This window comes from Triturus cristatus, chromosome 3_1 (assembly GCF_964204655.1).
Source record: "Triturus cristatus chromosome 3_1, aTriCri1.1, whole genome shotgun sequence".
NCBI lineage: Eukaryota > Metazoa > Chordata > Amphibia > Caudata > Salamandridae > Triturus > Triturus cristatus.
The window spans coordinates 521,072,240-521,091,708 of NC_140583.1; the positions used below are offsets into that span (position 1 = coordinate 521,072,240).

At 45.5% G+C, this 19,469-nt stretch overlaps 1 protein-coding gene across 4 annotated transcripts in view; it reads right to left on the minus strand.

The window, feature by feature from the left end:
• Nucleotides 1-19,469, minus strand: part of POLG (DNA polymerase gamma, catalytic subunit) — an 862,381-nt gene that overhangs the window by 510,650 nt on the left and 332,262 nt on the right. For all 4 annotated transcript variants that reach the window (XM_085644442.1, XM_085644444.1, XM_085644443.1 and 1 more), the window contains one exon: nucleotides 4,532-4,714. In XM_085644442.1, coding sequence (XP_085500568.1) covers nucleotides 4,532-4,714 — 183 coding nt within the window. The remainder of the gene's footprint in view (nucleotides 1-4,531; nucleotides 4,715-19,469) is intronic.

The following is a 19,469-nucleotide window of genomic DNA, read 5'->3' on the forward strand; positions in this document are numbered from 1 at the left end:
AAGAATAAAAAGTTTAGACAGATGGCCTTTTTTTCTGGCGCAGGTGGACACATCACAAACTGAAGGCATTTTTAAGGCAAAAAGAAAAGTCCTCAGTCAAAACATGTTGAAAAACACTCTGTTTCTAAAGATATCAAGTGGAGTCAAAGTTGAAAGGCTGTTCAGAAGAAAGAAAGCTGAAACGGCCAAACACTGTACACCAAGATCCTATTGACAAGAGCAGATGAACAAATGGAGCAAATGCAACAGACAGGACATGGTGGATTAATCGTGGGGTGTGCTTTCTTAAACGGAGCTGTGTCAGTTTTCCAGTCTATCTAGGCTGGAGCCTGTCAGGCTACATTGCACCATACTGTTTTATTTTATTTTCCTTTAAAATGACTTGTAAAAGAGGATTTTCTTGTCACTTTTCCTAATATAGCGTCTTCGTAAAACTGAAATTGACTTATTTAAAAAAAAAAAAAAAATACTACATCACTGTAATCAACTGCCAGAAAGTTTTTTTTTTGTTTTTACAAAGAAGGTTTTTCTAAACTTTTTTTTATAACTGTATATTAGAAAAAGTACTTTGGGATCCCATGCATGAGAGGGGCAAATCTATTCTCTGGCTCTGGGGTGGGTGACCTGTTCGTTTTGGCTGCCATCTTGGAGTGGGGTGTGGGGATAGAGGTGTCTCTACCCTCCAGCGCTTCAGTGCGCAGGAGCAGCCTGGGAACACCTACTTAAGGCGAGTCCCTCCTGAAACCGCCCCTGACAAGGTAGCTGCGTGAGCGCTCTGCGCGCATGTGCTCTTACCTCTGTGATTTTTAATAACTTTTGTGTGTCATTTGTTTGTTTATCTGTTTTTAGATAGCGCCCTTTACCTGCACTTTAATTGGCCCCCGCACTGCCGTTTTGGCGGATTTGGCTCTGGGGTGGGTGACCTGTTCGTTTTGGCTGCCATCTTGGAGTGGGGTGTGGGGATAGAGGTGTCTCTACCCTCCAGCGCTTCAGTGCGCAGGAGCAGCCTGGGAACACCTACTTAAAGCTCCTCCCCTAGCGCAGCGGGATCGCGCAGCGGGCGTGTCCTCGCGTGGCCGGAGTCGTGCCAGAGTCCTGCCCGTCTGCGCCCGTCTGCGCTAAGGACGCGCTGGACGTCGCGGTACTCTGTGCAAGGACTATCATACCATCCTGGGTCCACCATGCTGACGTACTCGCGGGATTGCCTGTATGCCATCGGTCAGGTAAGCCGCTGCTGCACCCTTCTACCGGTACACCCATTGCGTGGCCCATATCATTGCCCTTGTAATGGGTGGGCTCTCGATTCTCCGCATCCTCTTCCAAGGTTTATTTCCGCGGAGACCCGCCGTACTACAGACATTCGCACTACTCTGAAGATCTTGAATTTAAACGTTAGGTCTGCGCTGAAACACTATCAGCATATTTATGACCTCATTAAGGAGGAAGCTCCAGACGTATTTGCCATGACGGAAACATGGCTACAGGACGCTGATACCGCTATTACTAATCTAGCCTGCCCACCCGGCTATTCTATGTATACTCTGAATAGGCTGTCTAGGGGTGGAGGTATCGCGTTAGTGGTAAAGTCTATCTACCCTTGCGTCTGGGGTGCCCTAAACATCTCCGGGTGTGAAAGCGCCATGTTCAAGGTCTCGGTCAGCCCTGAGTTTACCCTGTCCGGGATGGTCGTCTATCGCCCACCCGGCAGTGATGTGGCGTTTAGAAATGCTTTCCCTGACACTGTTGGCCCTTTGGTTGCTGACTGTGCCAACTTCTCTATCATGGGTGACCTAAACCTACATTTCGACACCCTCTCCGGCTTGACAGTGCGTTCCATCTCTTCTGACCTGGAGGCCTTTCAACTTCCCCAGATGGCTTCCCAGCCTACCCATCTGGGGGGGCATATTTTGGATCCCCTGTTTACCAATCTGTTGGGGATCCAAATTACCTCTGTCTCTCCGGTGGAATGGACAGACCACTTTTTGGTGTCCATCCTCTGCCCGGTCTCGGCCACTCCTTCCATCTCTACGGCTAGAAGGGTCCAGAAGAGGGCTTGGAAAAAGCTTCGGCTAGAGGACTTTCATCGTCTTCTATTAGAGGAGCCGCTGGGTCCTTTGACGGATGTGGAAAGGGGGTATGACCTCTTCTGTTCATGGATAACTAGAGCCTTGGACTCTCTGATACCCATCGTTTCAACTAAAATCAACCCTAGAGAGTCGAGTCCCTGGTACGATGGCACTCTTCGGGCCCTAAAGGGTGCCTGTAGACGTGCAGAGAGGGCTTGGAGGAAAACCTATGGGGCTGATCTAAAAGCTGCATACGCCAAGTCCGTTAAGCTCTACCATCGAGCTATCTGCCGAGCCCGTGCGGCTTTTTATGCCATCGAATTCCGGAACAGTCCGAATCCGTCAAAAGCTATCTTTAAGGCCGTAAAAGATCTCACAGCGAAGCGGACTACCTCCACGACCGTGAGCTCCCTTTCCCATTGTGAATCCCTTGCATCTTACTTCTTGGGGAAGGTCCAAGCTATATATAGGACATTCCCTAGCATAGGGTTCACTGAGGAAAGTATAAATGGGGTCCATCATCAGACTACACTGCTTGTTTTCCCCCCCCTTACCTTGGATGGTTTTGACAAACTTGCGCTGCAAGTCAAATCTGGGTCCCCATCCGATCCAGTAAGGCCTGCTCTCTTCCGAGATCAGGCTTTTATGGGGCGTACAGCTGTATGCTCCCTTGTCAACCTCTCCTTGGAAACGGGAACCGTTCCATCTAAGTGGAAACAAGCTGTGGTGTCCCCGATCATTAAAAAGCCTACCCTGGACCCTTCCAAGCCTGAGAGCTATCGCCCCATCTCGTTGTTACCCTGGCCAGCCAAAATCACGGAGGCCCACGTCAACCTGGCCCTGTCTGAACATCTGACTCGGACCAATGCCCTCGACCCCACACAAAACGGATTCCGTGCTGGGCACAGTACGGAAACTGCGCTACTTGTGATGGTGGAACACCTCCGGGCAAGGTTGGATGCTGGTCAAACGGCGGCACTTATCTTGTTAGATCTTAGCGCCGCCTTTGATACGGTAGACCACAGCATCCTCCTGCGTCGGCTCGAGGAGACTGGCATTGGCGGTCAGGTGTTGCAATGGTTCCGCTCCTTTTTAGATGACCGCTCCTTCTGTGTTGCCATCCCTCCCTTCAAGTCCAACTACCAACCACTGGCCACGGGGGTTCCGCAAGGGTCCTCGCTGAGTCCCACGTTGTTTAATCTTTACGTGAGACCGCTGGCGGATGTCGCTAGGCAGTGGGGCCTTACTTTGGTCTCATATGCTGACGACACTCAGCTGGCGGTTACTCTCAGTGGGGATGCGGAGATTGAGGCCCCCAGGTTTCAGTCCGGACTGAAGGCGGTGGCTAGTTGGCTGACAGGCAATTGCCTTCAGCTAAACGCCACTAAAACAGAGGTGATGGTCGTCGGGAAGGGAGTGGAGCTGTGGGGTGACCACTGGTGGCCCTCAGAGTTGGGACCTACTCCGATCCCGGTATCGGAAGTGAAAAATCTGGGGGTATGGCTGGATGCGGGCCTCTCCTTTGTAGGCCATACTAAAAGAACCGCGGCCTGTTGTTTCGGTCTCCTGAGGGGCTTGAGACCTGTTCTCAAGTTCTTTGACGCCCCGACCAGGCAGCTGGTGATCCAGGCTACTATCATCTCCCGCCTGGACTATGCCAGCTCTCTCCTGGCTGGGGCTAACCAGGCTGAACTAACCCGCTTACAACGGGTTCAGAATGCTGCGGCGAGGGCGATCGTTGGCTTGCCCAGATTCTGCTCAGTTACAGGTGTCCTTCGCTCCTTACACTGGCTTCCGGTTAGGAAGCGCATCCTCTTCAAGGTATTGTGCCTTGCTTTTAAAATCTTGCGAGGTACAGGCCCGGAAATCCTGTCGAGTTGTCTGTCTTTCTATGTCCCTGCCCGTAGCCTTCGCTCTCAGGGTCTGGCCCTTGCGGTGGTTCCCAGATTCAGGCTTAGCCGCATGGGAGGACGCTCGTTCAGGGTAATGGCTGCGTCAGCATGGAACTCCTTGCCTGTTGAAATCCGCTTGCTGGAGGACCTTCTGACTTTTCGGAGGGCCATAAAAACCTTTTTGTTTTAGTTGTCTCTTAGCATCTGTTTTTAGCCTGTGGTTGTGTTACGTGCTACCTTGTCTCTGCGCCAGGACGCTCCTTGGCTGGAGTATCTGTGCGCACAATAAATAGTCGTAACATAACATAACATAACATAACATAACATAACATAACATATTCTTGTGATTATCAATGGAGATCCCCTTAAAGGAGAAATGTATTTGTGTTTGTAGCAGCTGCAACTACCATGCATATTTCTTACCATAGAGTCCTACGCCACTACACAATGCTAAAATCACAAAAGACCAGGATTCAAATTATTACAAATACAAATTATTTTCCACATTACTTACAAATACAGCTAGGTGCACACAGGAATTTGGAATGACAATGCCTAAAGTTGGTACTGTACCCATCTTGGAAAAGCAGCTGACAGGCATCATTGGCCAAGTTCATGAGCGATTTCTTCATCTCCTTCTGAAGCTCCTCATATGTGCTCTGTGCTTCATCAACATATCTTTCCCAGTTCTGGTTAACCGGTAAGTAAGATACACCCATTTCCAGCATTCCAGCAAAAGTTACTGGGTGGGGGCACCTGCAGAAAAAAAGCACAAGGTAAATAGAGGAAACTGTCAAAGGACAAAAATCTTCCCTAGTCATCACATATGACAAACTTGTTGAATTTGATAAATACTGTACTAAAATATCAGTGGAAGGTGAATCCCAGGATTGAGGCCGCTTGGAAATGAACAATGTTTGTAGCTGCTTTTCTAACATTTGATTTCAACAGTGGACCTGGGGGCAAGATGGCGGCCGCCGCTTCGGCCGAGTGAGCTGCTCTCACACTCTCTGCTGCTGCTGCCGGTTTGAGTATGGAAATGGAGCTGAACGTTCTACGAACTGAGCGTATTTGTTAAAGTGCTTACCTGGAGGAACACAGATGAGCTGGCGCTTTCAGCCTTGGGTTTGGAGCATTCCGCTCCCGTGCTACCTGGCTTCCCTGGCGTCACTGGGACGGGCGAGTATTCGAGTAACTGACAACATCGTGGCTGCGGCACAGATCAGCCCGCGGACTTCGACATCTTATACAATGCCACCAAAGGGCTCCAGTAAGGGGGTCAGGAGTAGGGGCCCCTCGTCTGCACCATCGGCGGCGCCTGGTATTATGGTGAAGACCCCCGCTCTTTTGGATGCCTCTGCTGACGGACGCGAGGCTGATAATCACCGCGCGGTGCAGGAGATGCTGAAAGGTAATGCGCTGGCCGGGGGAGGCAGGCAGTGACAGCGCTGTTCAAAGTGCAGATTTCGAAAACAAAGCAACAGACTGATTCTGGCTCAATGAAAGCACCCGTCTCTACTCGGGGCGCTGGAGCCGGGGTGGGGGGGCCGGGGGCCAAGACAGCAGTGAGATTTCTATTACAGCACTCCCCCCACGCGCTCATGAACCATTGCCCCAGGACACAGTAAATGTTGGCGGAGGTTTAATTAGAACAGTAGCTGTTCTGAGTCCCAACCAGCAAACAAGCTGCATTCTGGTCAATGGAGTCCTTTCAGATAGGACACAGTTGGCGGAATGCCCAGACACAATAAAAGCAGGTGCTTTGAAGCCACAAAGAGAAGACCCTGACTAACAAAAAAGATGACCCGGTAGATAAATTCTTTTCCCTGTCCGACGTCTCTAATTCCTCTGAAGATGAGGAAAATCAAGATAAAGATTGGGCTGGAGACGGCAGCGAGACTAGCAGTTTTTACTGGGAGATAGATGGTGATTTGGACCACTCCCAACCAGGTTTAGAGACTGTTAAAAAAGCGGGAGCATCCTCGACCTGTCCCAATCGGTCTGAAACAGGGGCTCTGTCCTGGGATTATTCATTCTCACCAGGCATGGGCGAGAAAAATAATACAATGTATGGCGCAAATACTCTAAGTACTGCCCCAGTTATTATTGGCTCAGAAGAAATCATGCTTTCAACTATCTACCAGGTGATGATGGCACACAGAGAGGAGTCAAGGGCTGAAAGCTCTCGTACACAAAGGGCGCGCAGGAAGCTTCAAAATTCTATCTGCCGGATGGCTAAGACCTGCTCTGACTTTTCCTCAAGAATAGTAGAGGCAGAAACAAGGATTTCTCGCCTCGAGGATGACCTTGCTCAGCAGAAAACTAAGGTTGAAACAATTCAAACGATCAGGGATGACACTGAGTATAAACTATCAGATTTGGAAAAACGGGCCAGACGCAACAACTTAAGAATTTTGGGCATTCCTGAATGTCAAGAGGGTACCAATATCCGTCAATTTGTGGTCGAGTTGTTTGAGGAAGCATTACCGGATCTCCCTCAATGGGATTGGAAGACCCAAATTCAGAGGGCGCACCGTTTTCCCTTTAATCTACGCAACAAAGATGGCCGCTCAGATGGTCGCTGCGATGGTCGCTCCGATGGTCGCTTCGAAGGTCGCCCTCGGGCCATCCTGATCTCCTTGAATATCTTTCTGGCCCAAGATTCCCTGAATGATCTGGCTAGGCCTGATCGCAAAAGAACGGGGAAAGGTTGTAGCTTCTTCGTTCGTCCTGACTACTGCCAGAAAACAGTGGAGCTTCGCTGGCATCTGCGACAATTAATGCCAGAATTCCAGGCAAAGGGGGCACAGATTATTCTCTTGAATCCGACCAAGCTAAAAGTGATCTATAAGGGGCAAACTCATTTTTTTCAAGCAGAAGCTCAGGCCAAGAAATACTTATCATCCCTGAATTCCGGACAAAAAACCTGACTCAATATCCAGGTCGCATATGTGAGATTTGATTGTCAGTGTCAGGTCAGCACTGCCCGGCCTTTTTTTTCTTTTTCTATTTTCCCTTTTTGCTCTATTTCCTCTACTAGTTATTATGGAGTATTTTTTTTTTTTAAGTGTGCAGTAGCGAGAGTGTGAGCTCTTCTAGCTCAGCATCACAAGGGACTGACGGTCCCCATGCCCTTGTTAATGGGTTGCTTTTCAGGGTGGGGCGTCTTTTTAAGGGTGGGGGGGAGTGGGAGTGAGGGTGGGGCACAAAAGGCTTTTGGCGAAAACAATTATGGCAGACAACACCAAAATTTCATTAAACAATATCTGGCTAAGCACATTTTGGACGGTACTTTGATAACAGACAGATTCCCGATTTGTCTGATACTTATAGGGCTGCTCTTGACAGGTTTTTTTTCTGAACTGCTGTGGGCTAAATGACAGAAAGAAGAGGGGCATTTTAGCTAAGCTCATCAGGCACTTAGATATAGACATACTCTGTTTGCAGGAGACTCATGTTTCCTGGAACAACCGTACCTGGCTGAAGGAACTTGGTCTGGATCTGATTGCCTGCTCTCGGCAAACTACAACTATTAGGGGTGTGGCCATCATGGCTAGGCAAGGTATTTGTACCACTAAGCAAGTGAAGGTGGATAATGTAGGACGCTGGGCAATCGTTAATATTCTAATTAAGGGATCATCGCATACTATATGCTCTTTATACGGTTCCAATTTAGATGACCCCGCCATTCTAAATTTTTTGAGTATTGAGCTTGCTCTGTGGCCCTCTCCTAAAGTTGTATGTGGGGATCTTAACATCCACTTAAATTCTAATTTTGATCTATATAAGAATATCCCATACTCTGGCAGGAAGGGCAAGACATTTAGAGTTATCCGTGGGCTCTGTCACGAACATGTCTTGATAGATGTCTGGCAAAGTCTTCACCCGACTGAGCCGGGATTCACTTTTTTCTCAGCTCCCCATAATAAATGTATACGCTTAGATTACTTTTTTGTCACTGACCCAATTCTTGAAGGAACTAGCTGTGAGATATATCCCCGAGTAATCTCTGATCACAACCCGCTAATCTTACAACTACCGCTCAGTGGGCCAAAACCAGGAATGTCAACTTGGACATTTGAGCGAAAACTATTACTCGATCAAGAATACTGTAGACATATGTCAAACTGGATCGTAGACTTTTTTCTGAGAAATAAGGGTACTGCTCCTACGTTAATAGTCTGGGATACCTCAAGGCAGCTGTGAGGGGGGAAGACTCTCAGCTTTTCCCTCCATTGTCAGAAGGTCATCAAGGAAAAGATCAATAGGTGGGTCAATCAACTTCGGGAAGCAGAGCAAGAGCTTATTCATGTAATCTCGGACCAGTCCCAAATGGAGAAGTGCCAGCGACAGATTGCTATAGACAGAAACAAAATATATCAGTACTTTGCTGAGGAGCTTGCGGCTAAGTTTATTCAGTATAAATCAGATATCTATGAATTTGGCCAAAATACAGGCAGATTATTGGCTAAAAGAATACAGTATAAGGGAGTCATGAATCGTATAAGTCGTATTAAAGATAAAGAAGATCAGATTCAGGAACACCGGCCAGGGTGCTTGAGGTGTTTCAAGAGTTTTAGAGCACTCTATGCTCCAGACTTGGAAGAGGGTGATGTAATTCTACCAGAACAGGAATATCTATGTGACTATGTAACAGCTAAGGTTACACCGGATCAGGTGGTCACACTCTCCTCCCCAATAACCAGGCCGGAGCTGGAATTAGCGATTTCTTCACTGGCAGCCGGGAAGGCCGCTGGCCCCGATTCATTACCCCTTGAATTTTATCGAACTTTTAGGCATATCCTAATAGGGGAATTGGAATTCCTGTTTGCACTTGCCCAGACTGGCAGGACCCCTGACTCATGGCATAAGACCAAAATTGTAGTCTTTAGGAAGAAAGATAAGCCAGAGACTAGCCCTTCTTCTTATCGACCAATCTCCCTAATATGTGCTGATAGTAAAATTTTTGCTAAAATTATCACACTCAGACTGGGAAAGGTCATTGCCCCTCTAGTGTCTCCTCGCCAGCACGGTTCGTGTCTGGCCGGGATACATCTGAGCATATCAGACGGGCAATTGCATTATTTGACTGGGCCCAAGTGTGGAAACAGCCTTTGGCAATGATCCTGTTGGACGCCGAAAAGGCGCTCGACAGGGTCTCCTGGGATTTTCTATGGCAATCATTGAAAATCAAGGGATTTCCGCCAGAGTCCATTACAGCCATACAAGCTTTATACATCTCCCCAAAGGCCTCGGTTCGTATCTCCGGACAAGAGTCACGCTCCTTCCCGATCAGCAGAGGAACCCGCCAGGGATGTCCCTCCTCTCCGCTCTTGTTCTCAATTTACATTGACCCCTTTTTGAGCAAGTTAGATAGCAATATATCGATACAGCCGGCTGTTGTCAACGATGTGGCTTATAAAACCTTAGCTTATGCCAATGACATCGCTATTTTTACAAAGGATATCTGTCTGGCTCTCTCAGCTGTTTACAACGCAGCTAAACAATTTGGGGCAGTATCGGGTTATTGTCTCAATGTCGACAAAACCCAAATAATACATTCAGAGGCCGTGAAACCTGTAGGGCTCCCAACTGCTTCAGTCTCAACCTATTTAGGGGTAAGATTACCCCCATAGTAGAGAAGATACCAGAAATAAATATACTACCCATCATTAAAGAAGTGAATCAAACTCTTGAGAGATTAGACCACTTGCACCTCTCCCTTCAGGGTCGTTCTAATGTATTAAAAATGTCTATACTCCCGAAATTCTTATATCTATTCAGGACCATCCCAATTGAGTTCCCACGGCAGCTTATCTTTAGTGCAGAAAGGGCGTGCCTAAGATTTTTCTGGGGGTATCACAAAGCCAGAAGGGCTTCCAAATGGCTAATACTCCCTAGATCAAGGGGTGGGTGGGGGTTACCCTCTTTAATGTTATATCATTGGTCCGCACTTTTACAGCTAATGGGACCATTAATATCAGGGGGTAAATCAATGGTGCCTGAATTTGCTAGAACCACAATTTTTGAAATGTTACTTGGGGAAGATGTACGTAATTGCCTAGTCAGGAAAATTGAGCCAAGTTACTATAAGAAAATAAAATTCAAAGTTATACAATCAATGTATTCCGTTTGGAAAAAGGTTCGACGACAGTCTGACATATCTAATATTAATGCATATACCCCCCTCCTCTCTCACGGTCTATTGCCTCCAATCTTCTTGGATGCAGTTATTTTAGCTGGGCTAATTTAGGGATTAATGTATTGGGCGACCTCTTCCCTGATAGTCAATTTGCTTCCTTTTCTGATCTTCAAAACAAATAAGGGCTTCCAACTAGGCATTTCTTGAAGTTTTTACAAATCAGGAGCTATTTGTCGAAGATAGCAACCTTAGGAGCTGCAAAGTTCGAGAAAATTCCTCTTGTAGGACTTATTGAAAGAAGATCAAGGATTGAGCTGATCTATCAAACACTCATTTCTGACCTGCTCGACGATCTGAGACCCAAAATGACAAGTGGGACCGGAAATTTGGACAAGTAGGCACCGATCTGGCAGCCTCCTTGGAGGTGGCCAGCCAGGTCCTAATAACCGGTAGTCTTAGAGCACAACACCACATGTCAATATTTGATCTATACTACACTCCTGCGAAAATCTCCAAATGGTTTAGCACTTTAGGGAATATGTGCAGTAGATGTGGCTCTCCTGCTGCAGATACAATCCACATGTTTTATTCCTGCATTAAATTGGCTCAGTATATTCTAGACGTTGAATTCTTTCTCGTCAAGATTACGGGTAAACCCTTGACTATAACGCCTACATTAGTGATTCTGGGGGTTGATCAGATACATAGCTTGGTAGGACGGAGTAAAGCTGAAGATTGTTTCTTGCTTATCGCCATGTCTGTTTTCAGACCAGTTATTACATCTCAATGGATTAGTCCTGATCCACCCACCTTTTCTAATTGGAGGGCTCGTTTACTAGCGACATACAATATGGAAATAGCAGTATACAGATTAAAAGGCAGAAGACGACGTGAGTTGGGTCAGGAAATCTGGGCCCCTATTACAGACTGGATAGGCTGAATCTGTAGTAATATGGTTTTGTTCATGGTGAAAAGCTCTGCCAAATTTTGTCACTCTTTCTGTTAATCACAGTATGTAACAATTTGCATTTTTTCTGTATTCTTTTTATTTGGCAGCTTCTCTGTTTTTTCTGTTGTCTGTAAACTAATCATGGGAAAAAATAAAGGAGCCTAAAATAAAAAAATGATTTCAACAGTAGTGTCATTTTCATGCACTCAAAGACTAGATTTGAAGAGAGTACAAAATTTGACATGGACGTTTACCTCTTATGGCATCTAAAATCTGGTATTCAAGCAGCCTACAACTCCTAAAGGCAAAACAGCTGAATTTTAATCTATTGATGTAAATTGGTAGCATGTTCCACAATATATGCTATTCTGCAAAGTACAGTCAGAAACTTTCTTTCTCGAGACTGTGGTATAGAATCTAATGAGCTGGAGGCTGCAGTCGGCTTTCCTACCTTCCTACACTTCCTGCACACTACTCCACTTAAGCATATTTTGCATAATTTAATGCCAAATAAGGAGCCAGGAAATAAAATAGGTTTTTATGGCGTGATAATCTATTGGATCTTAACAACAAATAGTACGCTCACACAAAACACCATGAGTTTAGTGATCTATGCACAAAACTGTGCAAAACAGAGCGACGCATTCTGGCACTTCCATTTATTTTCCAACGCAAGCCATTTTTTCCACAAGTTTTAAGCAAACATATTTCCTGCCTAATCCTTCAAAGTCCACTCAACAGAACAGTGAGGAATGGAGGTGATGACAATGTAGTCACCAGAAAGAGCATTACCAAACGTATATAAGTAATTCTTCTGATGGATACTTCCACACGCAATATGCCTCACCTTGTGAATCAATACTAAAGCAACACCCCCTCTAGAGAGGTGGGGATGAGGAGCGGGCTTTACATAACAATGTCCTGTAGAATCAAGAGGGCAAAATGACCCTCTGCAGACTTCTGAATTGATGCAGTAGTGTCTTGTCAAAGTATGGACAGATACCCATGTGGCTGTCTGCCCAACGTCTAAATTAGGGATATCCCAAGCCACAGCTTTAGTCACTGCCTCTGTCCTGGTTGAATGACACCTAAAGGCTTCTGGAGGGACATTTTTAGACGAGGCAGAAAAAGTTTAATGTAAAAGGATATCCATCGCAGTAGGGTACTTTTTGGAACTGCTTTTTCTTGCTTTGCATTGGCGAATCTAACAAAGAGCAGACAATCCGTACATTTCCCCTATTCCTATCACTGTACAAATGAAGGGCAAGCCACAGATCCAAATGATGTAACCTGTCCTTCTAAGAGGGAGCTGGCAGATAGAACTCAATGCATGTGATGGGTTGTCCCAAATGAAAGGGTGACACATTTCAAAGAAAAGAGGCTCGAGTCCTAAGCACCAGCTTATCAGGGATACAAGGCAGTGTAAAGATGCTGGACTGACAATGCCTGTAGCCCACTCACACAATGTGCAAAAGTGATTGCAATGCAAAGCACAGTTTTCCTAGTTCGGAGTCTAAAAGTAGAACTAGTCAGAGGTTTGAAAGGAGCACACTTCATGAAAGTGATAACTAACTATGTATTGAGTGGGGTTATGTTGAACTACATTAACCTGTTCTTTCACATTCAAGAATTGGTGTGTTGAACTAAGCTCAGGAATCCATGGATGTGAAAGCAAATCTTGTAGAATCTAAGTCAGAGTCTTAGTTTACGCAACAGAAAGGTACAAGCTGAGCCAAGGATAACACAAACAAAAGGACATTAGGCAGCCTAGCCTGTATAGGTTCAACCATCTCCTCCCAGCAAGCGACAAAGTTGGACCACCAACTTATATATAGTAGAAAAGAATAGGAAGAGAAACAAAGAGCAGCCAAAATGACATCAGTCCCCTCCAACAGTGGATCAAAACTTCTCAAGCTGGTTCCAATCGATACCCTTGCAATAAGGGTGAACTGTGGGCATTCTGATGCATTACTCTTCCTGCTGCTGGGACAGACGCTCCTCCCAAAGAGGAAGCAAAAGAGGAGGGCAGATGGTGGGAGGGAATAGAGGAGAGTGAGGTCAGCATTTGGAGTGCCAGACCATCATGGCCCAATTACTGGCGAGAAACAGCCATGCACCATCACACCTGACGTCAGTACTCACTGGATCTGCAGCAGAGGTGTGAGCGCATAAAGGAGGCTGGAATTGACCCTTGATGAGCAAACACTAGACAGCATAAGACAACATTGTAAATGCTTTAGGAAGTAGAAATAGCTTTAACAGGGTTACGCCCTACTGGGCGAAACTACCCATACTACTTCTGTTTGCAAACGCCACTTGTGACTAGCAAGATGCTGCTTGCTGAGTTTGTATATTGTGATGCTGAGGCACCATGCAATGTAAATCACTGTTAGAGAGAGCTCCTAAAGTTACAAACAGCCATAAAGTAGCAGAACCCATTGAGGGCAAGGGACCCAACACTGCCCTGCTTTTTATTGTCCCACATGGCAAGTGAGTTGTCTGTCAGCGCCTGGATTGACCTGTCCTTGACATAAAGTAGGGAGGCATTCACAGCCATACCGATGGGGCACAGCTCCATAAGACTGATGTGATAGTGTGGCTACTTGGAATACCAGAGGCTCCTGATCTCCACGTTGCCCAGGTGACTTACCCATCCTAGACTGGATGCATCTGTTACCCCCAACATCATTGGAACTGGAGGGGTTAACAGTCTGTCCAGGTCAGTTGGTATCTGAGATCCACCACTAACGATCCTGGACCTCCTCATCAGCACTCTGCTTCATGCCTGTGAGGAATCCCCTATGTGGAGGTCACTGCAAGCAAAGGTTCCATTGAAGGGTCCAAATGAGTCAAGAGTACAAGCAGTCTCAGAACCGACATGGACGGGTCAGTAGCTCTTGCCTGAAACTTGGAGATCATGGGGAGTCTTTAATGTTTTGGTGAAAAGCCCTAATGGCCATGGGTTCCAGAATGCACCTGATAAAGGGAATGCCCTGAGAAGGTTAAAGACAGGACTGTAGTGAGACCAAGATTATCTGAGGCGAGCCCACCTCCAACAGGCCATCGTTGAGGTATACATGGATCCCTGGCCTCGAACATGGGTCTAAAACTGGGAAATAACCTATGTAAAGATCTGAAGAGTTACTGTCAATTCTTATGTGAGGATGGAAGTAAGTAGTGCCACCCCACTAAAAAGAAGGGATACTTCCTATGGGCCTGCAGGATCAGTCAAAGAATGTACGCAACCTGCAGCTCTAGAGGACAACATCCAAACCTCGAATCCAAGGTCATCAGAGCCTGAGTAAGTGGCATATTTTTGAAATTCTGCTTCTTGAGGGACGAGCCCAAGATTCTGAGGTCTAAAATTGGTCTCAGGTACCCATTCCGCTTCAGGACCGGGAAGGACCTTGAATAGCAAGCTAACCCCTTCTTTGCCTCAGATGCCATTTCAATCGATTCCATGGTCAGCAACTACATCCTCTCTTGGGACAGAATAGCGGCATGATCTGCGGAAACTGGTGGGTAAGCGAAACACAAGATTCACCCCCCTTACACTCCCTCCTGGTCTTAACTGGCTGATGGAAGGGAAACCAAAAGGGGCTTGAAAGCAGCCAATTCACGTGAGGAGGAGAACTGCTTTTGCTGTTGGTGACCTCTCCCCTACCTCCGTCCCTGCACGTGGAGCCATGAAAAGGTTCAACAGGACGCGTAGGTGCCACGGGCTGTCACTGAGGACAGCCAGGGCCCCTTGCGTATACTGGGATCTTCTGATACATTTAATCAAATTGGCACGTGGAGTAAACAATCTCAGGAACAAGCTGAAGCGTTGGTGTCCTTAAAGCATTCAAGCACAGAATTTGCACTCTCTAAACATAATAGTGCCTCATTAAACGGCATTTCCATAAGTGAGGAAATTTCATGGACAATATGGGAGAAACCATCTAGGCATTGAGGTAAATGTGTACAACGGTGCCCATATTCTAATACAATCGGTGGAATGCAGACCAGAACTCAAGATATGTTTTGCTGCGCTTTGGCTAACCTGTACTGTTAGTGCAAAGACATTTTGATTGTCTTCAGGTAATGCAGGCAACTTCTCACTAGCCATGCCACATTGGGGATGAGTGTAGTAACCCAAGAGGCAAACAGCATTCAAGGATTGTAGTGCTAGGCTAGCAAAGGAAAACACTCTTTTGCCCAAAGTATTTATCATCTAGGATTAGCTCTCTGGCAGAACAGTTGGAATAGAATTCGGATTGGGTTTGCTTATAGATGCCTGGACTAGGATGCTGCGCCAGGAAATTTGGATCTCCTGGGAAAGGTCCCTACCATCTAGCAATCAGGCAACTGACTTATGAGTCCAGCAAGGTTTGGACCTAGCCATCATATGAGGCTCAGTCAAGGCTTCATTAAATGACAATAAGGGCTCCAAAGTAGAGGGCCCAGGCTGCAGGCCCAGACAGATCATTGAGGCCGGAGGCACACCAGAGGGATCTGAAACCATCTTGAAGAGCTGCAGCATGGCCTGCTCAAAGTCCACGGTTTGCTGTGGAGTCAACAATGGCCTGGAGAAAACAGCCACATTGGACTCAGAATAGTAATCGGATCAAGTTGGACATCTGCTACAGAACAGCAATTGGATCAAGTTGGACTTCGAAGCAAGAGTTACGGCGTTTTAGCGCAGACTATGAAACCACTTCTTGAAGCGGGAGATAACCAGCCAGACACCCTATTTAAATGCCAATTTCACAAAAAGTACTGAATGCATCAAAAGAGGAAAAGGCACTTACGTGAGAAAAGATCCACCTTATTCACAAATTTGGTGTTGTTCTGTTCAGCTTTTCTGTATGAAGGAGCAAATAATCCTATAACACTTATAATGGGAACTGTGACTTTTCAGACCATCACCATTTTTTTGTCCCCTGCTTAATGAATGTGCCTGACATTTTCCATGAAGAATCAACGCACAGAACACATGATATAATTTGCACTGACCGCCATGCTCAAAGCACCAATTTGCCAAAAGTATAGAAACAAAACAAAAAAGAGAAATTTAGTTTTTAAGATTTATGGACCATAAATTTGTGGAGTTCCGAAAACAAGGTTCAGCAGCGCTCAACACACCAAAAAAAATCATAAAATATTCAAATCCCATTGCCCAAAGGAGTTTTCGCCCATGATCCATTTAGGCTCGACATACCCGAGTCTGGCTTGCAAACCAAGTTTTGGGAAGTCCAGTGATTCCAAAATTGTAAAAACATATTTAAATCCCATTGGTGAGGGAATTTCTTTCTCACGTTGTCCTTTTTGGTTCCACTATACCAGAGTCAGGCTTGCGGAACCAAAGCCCTTTGATTGGCTGGACACCACTCCCAGAAAAATGCTGCTGCAGCCATTAGAGGACGCAGAGAATTCAGAATTGGTGAGGACTCAGTGACTGACTGGTATTCAGGGGTTGGCTGCCCAGGACGTGTTGAGTACATGACTTGGTAGGAGACCAGGTGGCCAGTTCCCCTCGTGCAAGCCTGCAGCCAAACCATGCAGTGGGTTGGACGCAAGTAATGGCTGCAGGCCCTGCGGCCAACCGCAGCTGCAAATGGCTGAAGGCCGTGCCCAGTGGTGGATGGCAGCCTACAATGGTTTGTAGTAGGGTCCTGGTCACAGGCCAGACTCTGCGAACAAAGGCTGTATGTAGCCAGGGTTGGCTGCATGCAGCATGTTGGGGACATTCCTCACTGTGCACAGACAAAAGCTGTGCACAGCAGGGGTTGGCTGCCTGCAGCAGTTTCACCACCCATAGTTGGGTTTGTACAGCCTGGCATATAAAAATATAATTAGAAAGACACACTACATAGACAGAAATATACAATTACATACATAAAGGATATATAATTAAAATATAATTTATCTTTCTTTAAACCAGTAAAGTGGGTTCTAAAAAACACTTCTTTCAAAGACAATTTAAGTGTTTTTGTATTTTTTTGGTGGGGAAAACAAGACAAAAAACATTCTAGTTGAGTAACACTAGTACTTTTAAAAAACGGGATGGGGGCGACGGGGAGTGGGTGTAACTAGAAGAAATGAAGAAAAAATACTTCTGGCAACCTTGCTGATGAAGAACTTGAGTGAGGCGAGCGACTTATCAATTTCCTGCACACCATATGAAAAAGTCTGATTTGGAGCAGGGATCAGTAGCAAAAAAATATGGCCTCTTGGTCATGTAAAATAATATCTGGTAACATCTCTCCAGCAGGGATGGCATACTGTGAGGAAGAAGAAGATAGATCTGCCTCTTCAAAACCCTTTCTTCCTTTCTCAAAAATGAGCTCTTCCTTATGCAAGGAGGGTGTTCCAGAGCTGTACATGTCTGTCTCTCGTCGGCTAACTTTCTTGACACACAGATACAGGGAGCGTGGAAAAAATGTTTTGATTTGCTCAACTTTAGAGCCATTTGATGGAAAAGCACAAGGAGTGAGATAACAGAACTGAGCTTAACTTGGAAACCGTCTGCGGGGCAGGTCTGGTCACAAATGCAGTGAGCATGGGACCTTGCCAGAGGCCATACCCAGCGTCAAATCCTTGCCAACCATGGCTGAAGTTCTTGCAAGGTGGGCCTAAACAAAGGCCTAACTGCAGCCCATGCCCTGCATCCAAACCCCTCCGCGGACCACCAAAGGCAATGCTTAGTAGGACCTAGGAGGTAAGGTGGACGCTAACTGTGGAGGAGGCTGGATAAATGGCTGGTGGCCCTGTATTCAACTACTAATTCTCATTTTTAATAAACCTCAGGAATTTATTGAAAACACTAACATTCCTAAGTGAAAAATAATCAGTGCCTAATTTCTTGTTACACAGAGTGCTTGTAACATACCTGGATGGAAGTTTCTTGTGCCAGATGGAATACTGAATACATAGTGGGGTTTGTACAGCCTGGCATATACAAATATAAATAGAAAGACACACTACATAGACAGAAATATACAATTACACACATAACAAAGGATATCTAATTAAAATATAATTTATCTTTCTTTAAACCGGTAAAGTGGGTTCTAAAAAACACTTCTTTCAAAGACATTTTAAGTGTTTTTGTATTTTTTTGTTGGGGAAAACAAGACAAAAAACACTTTAGTTGAGTCACACAGATACAGGGAGCATGGAAAAAATGTTTTGATTTGCTCAACTTTAGAGCCATTTGATGGAAAAGCACAAAGAGTGAGATAACAGAACTGAGTTTAACTTGGAAACCATCTGCGAGGCAGGTCTGGTCACAAAGGCAGTTAGCATGGGACCTTGACACAGGCAATATCCAGCGTCAAATCCTTGCCAACCATGGCTGAAGGTCTTGCAAGGTGGGCCTAAACAAAGGCCTAACTGCAGCCCAAGCCCTGCATCCAAACCCCTCCGCGGATCACCAAAGGCAATGCTTAGTAGGACCTAGGAGGTAAGGTGGACGCTAACTGTGGAGGAGGCTGGATAAATGGCTGGTGGCCCTGTATTCAACTACTAATTCTCATTTTTAATAAACCTCAGGAATTTTTTGAACATTCCTAAATGGAAAATAATCAGTGCCTAATTTCTTGTTAAACAGGGTGCTTGTAACATACCTGGATGGAAGTTTCTTGTGCCAGATGGAATACTGAATACTGAGAGTGGAGGATAAAAAAAAACTATTTGGAAGTGTTATTGTGATGAACTCTAGTTAACGGTGATTAGTCATAAACAAGCAAAACCTGGAATTCCTTGTCAATAGCTAACAAAAAATAATTTAAACAAATGTTTTCTTTACAGTAAAAACAAAAAAAGCTGTAGGTATGAAACCTACCAAAAACAAACATAAAAAAGTTGTGTTAAACCTACAAAAAAAATCAATGCAAAAACCTGGAAAAAAACATTGCTGCTTGTTTTTGAAGGCTGCTGTGGGTGTTAGTTTTCCACAGGTGGGTTGGGCCATAGATTGGTGATTGGCCATTCATGGTGGGCTGTCTTTAGGGTTGGCCGGTGTTTGCTGCAGGGAATTGGCTGCGGGTTAAGATGGCATCCCTTTTGTCATCTAATCTGCCACGAGTAATGTCAGGTTCATAAGCAGTGCATGGTATAACCATCAATAGCAAATCTGAATGCTTTTTAATGTTTTTGTTATGTAATTGTCACTACACTATCTGTAGTTTTTCAGTGAATTTTAGATTTGTATGGGGGTGGGGGGGGGTTCTAAGTTCTTAAAAGCAAAGCTAATCATAAATATACTTTAAACTCTGTTGCTCAGTGAATATATCTATAAATACATATAAACATATAGCTATAGATATACATATTACACAGGCTGCCAATAGCGCTTGTGTAGTTAAGGTTAGGTCACACTTTCCATTGAAAACTTTGCTTTATTTCGCTAAGAACTTTGGCGCTGTTTGAAGAAGCTG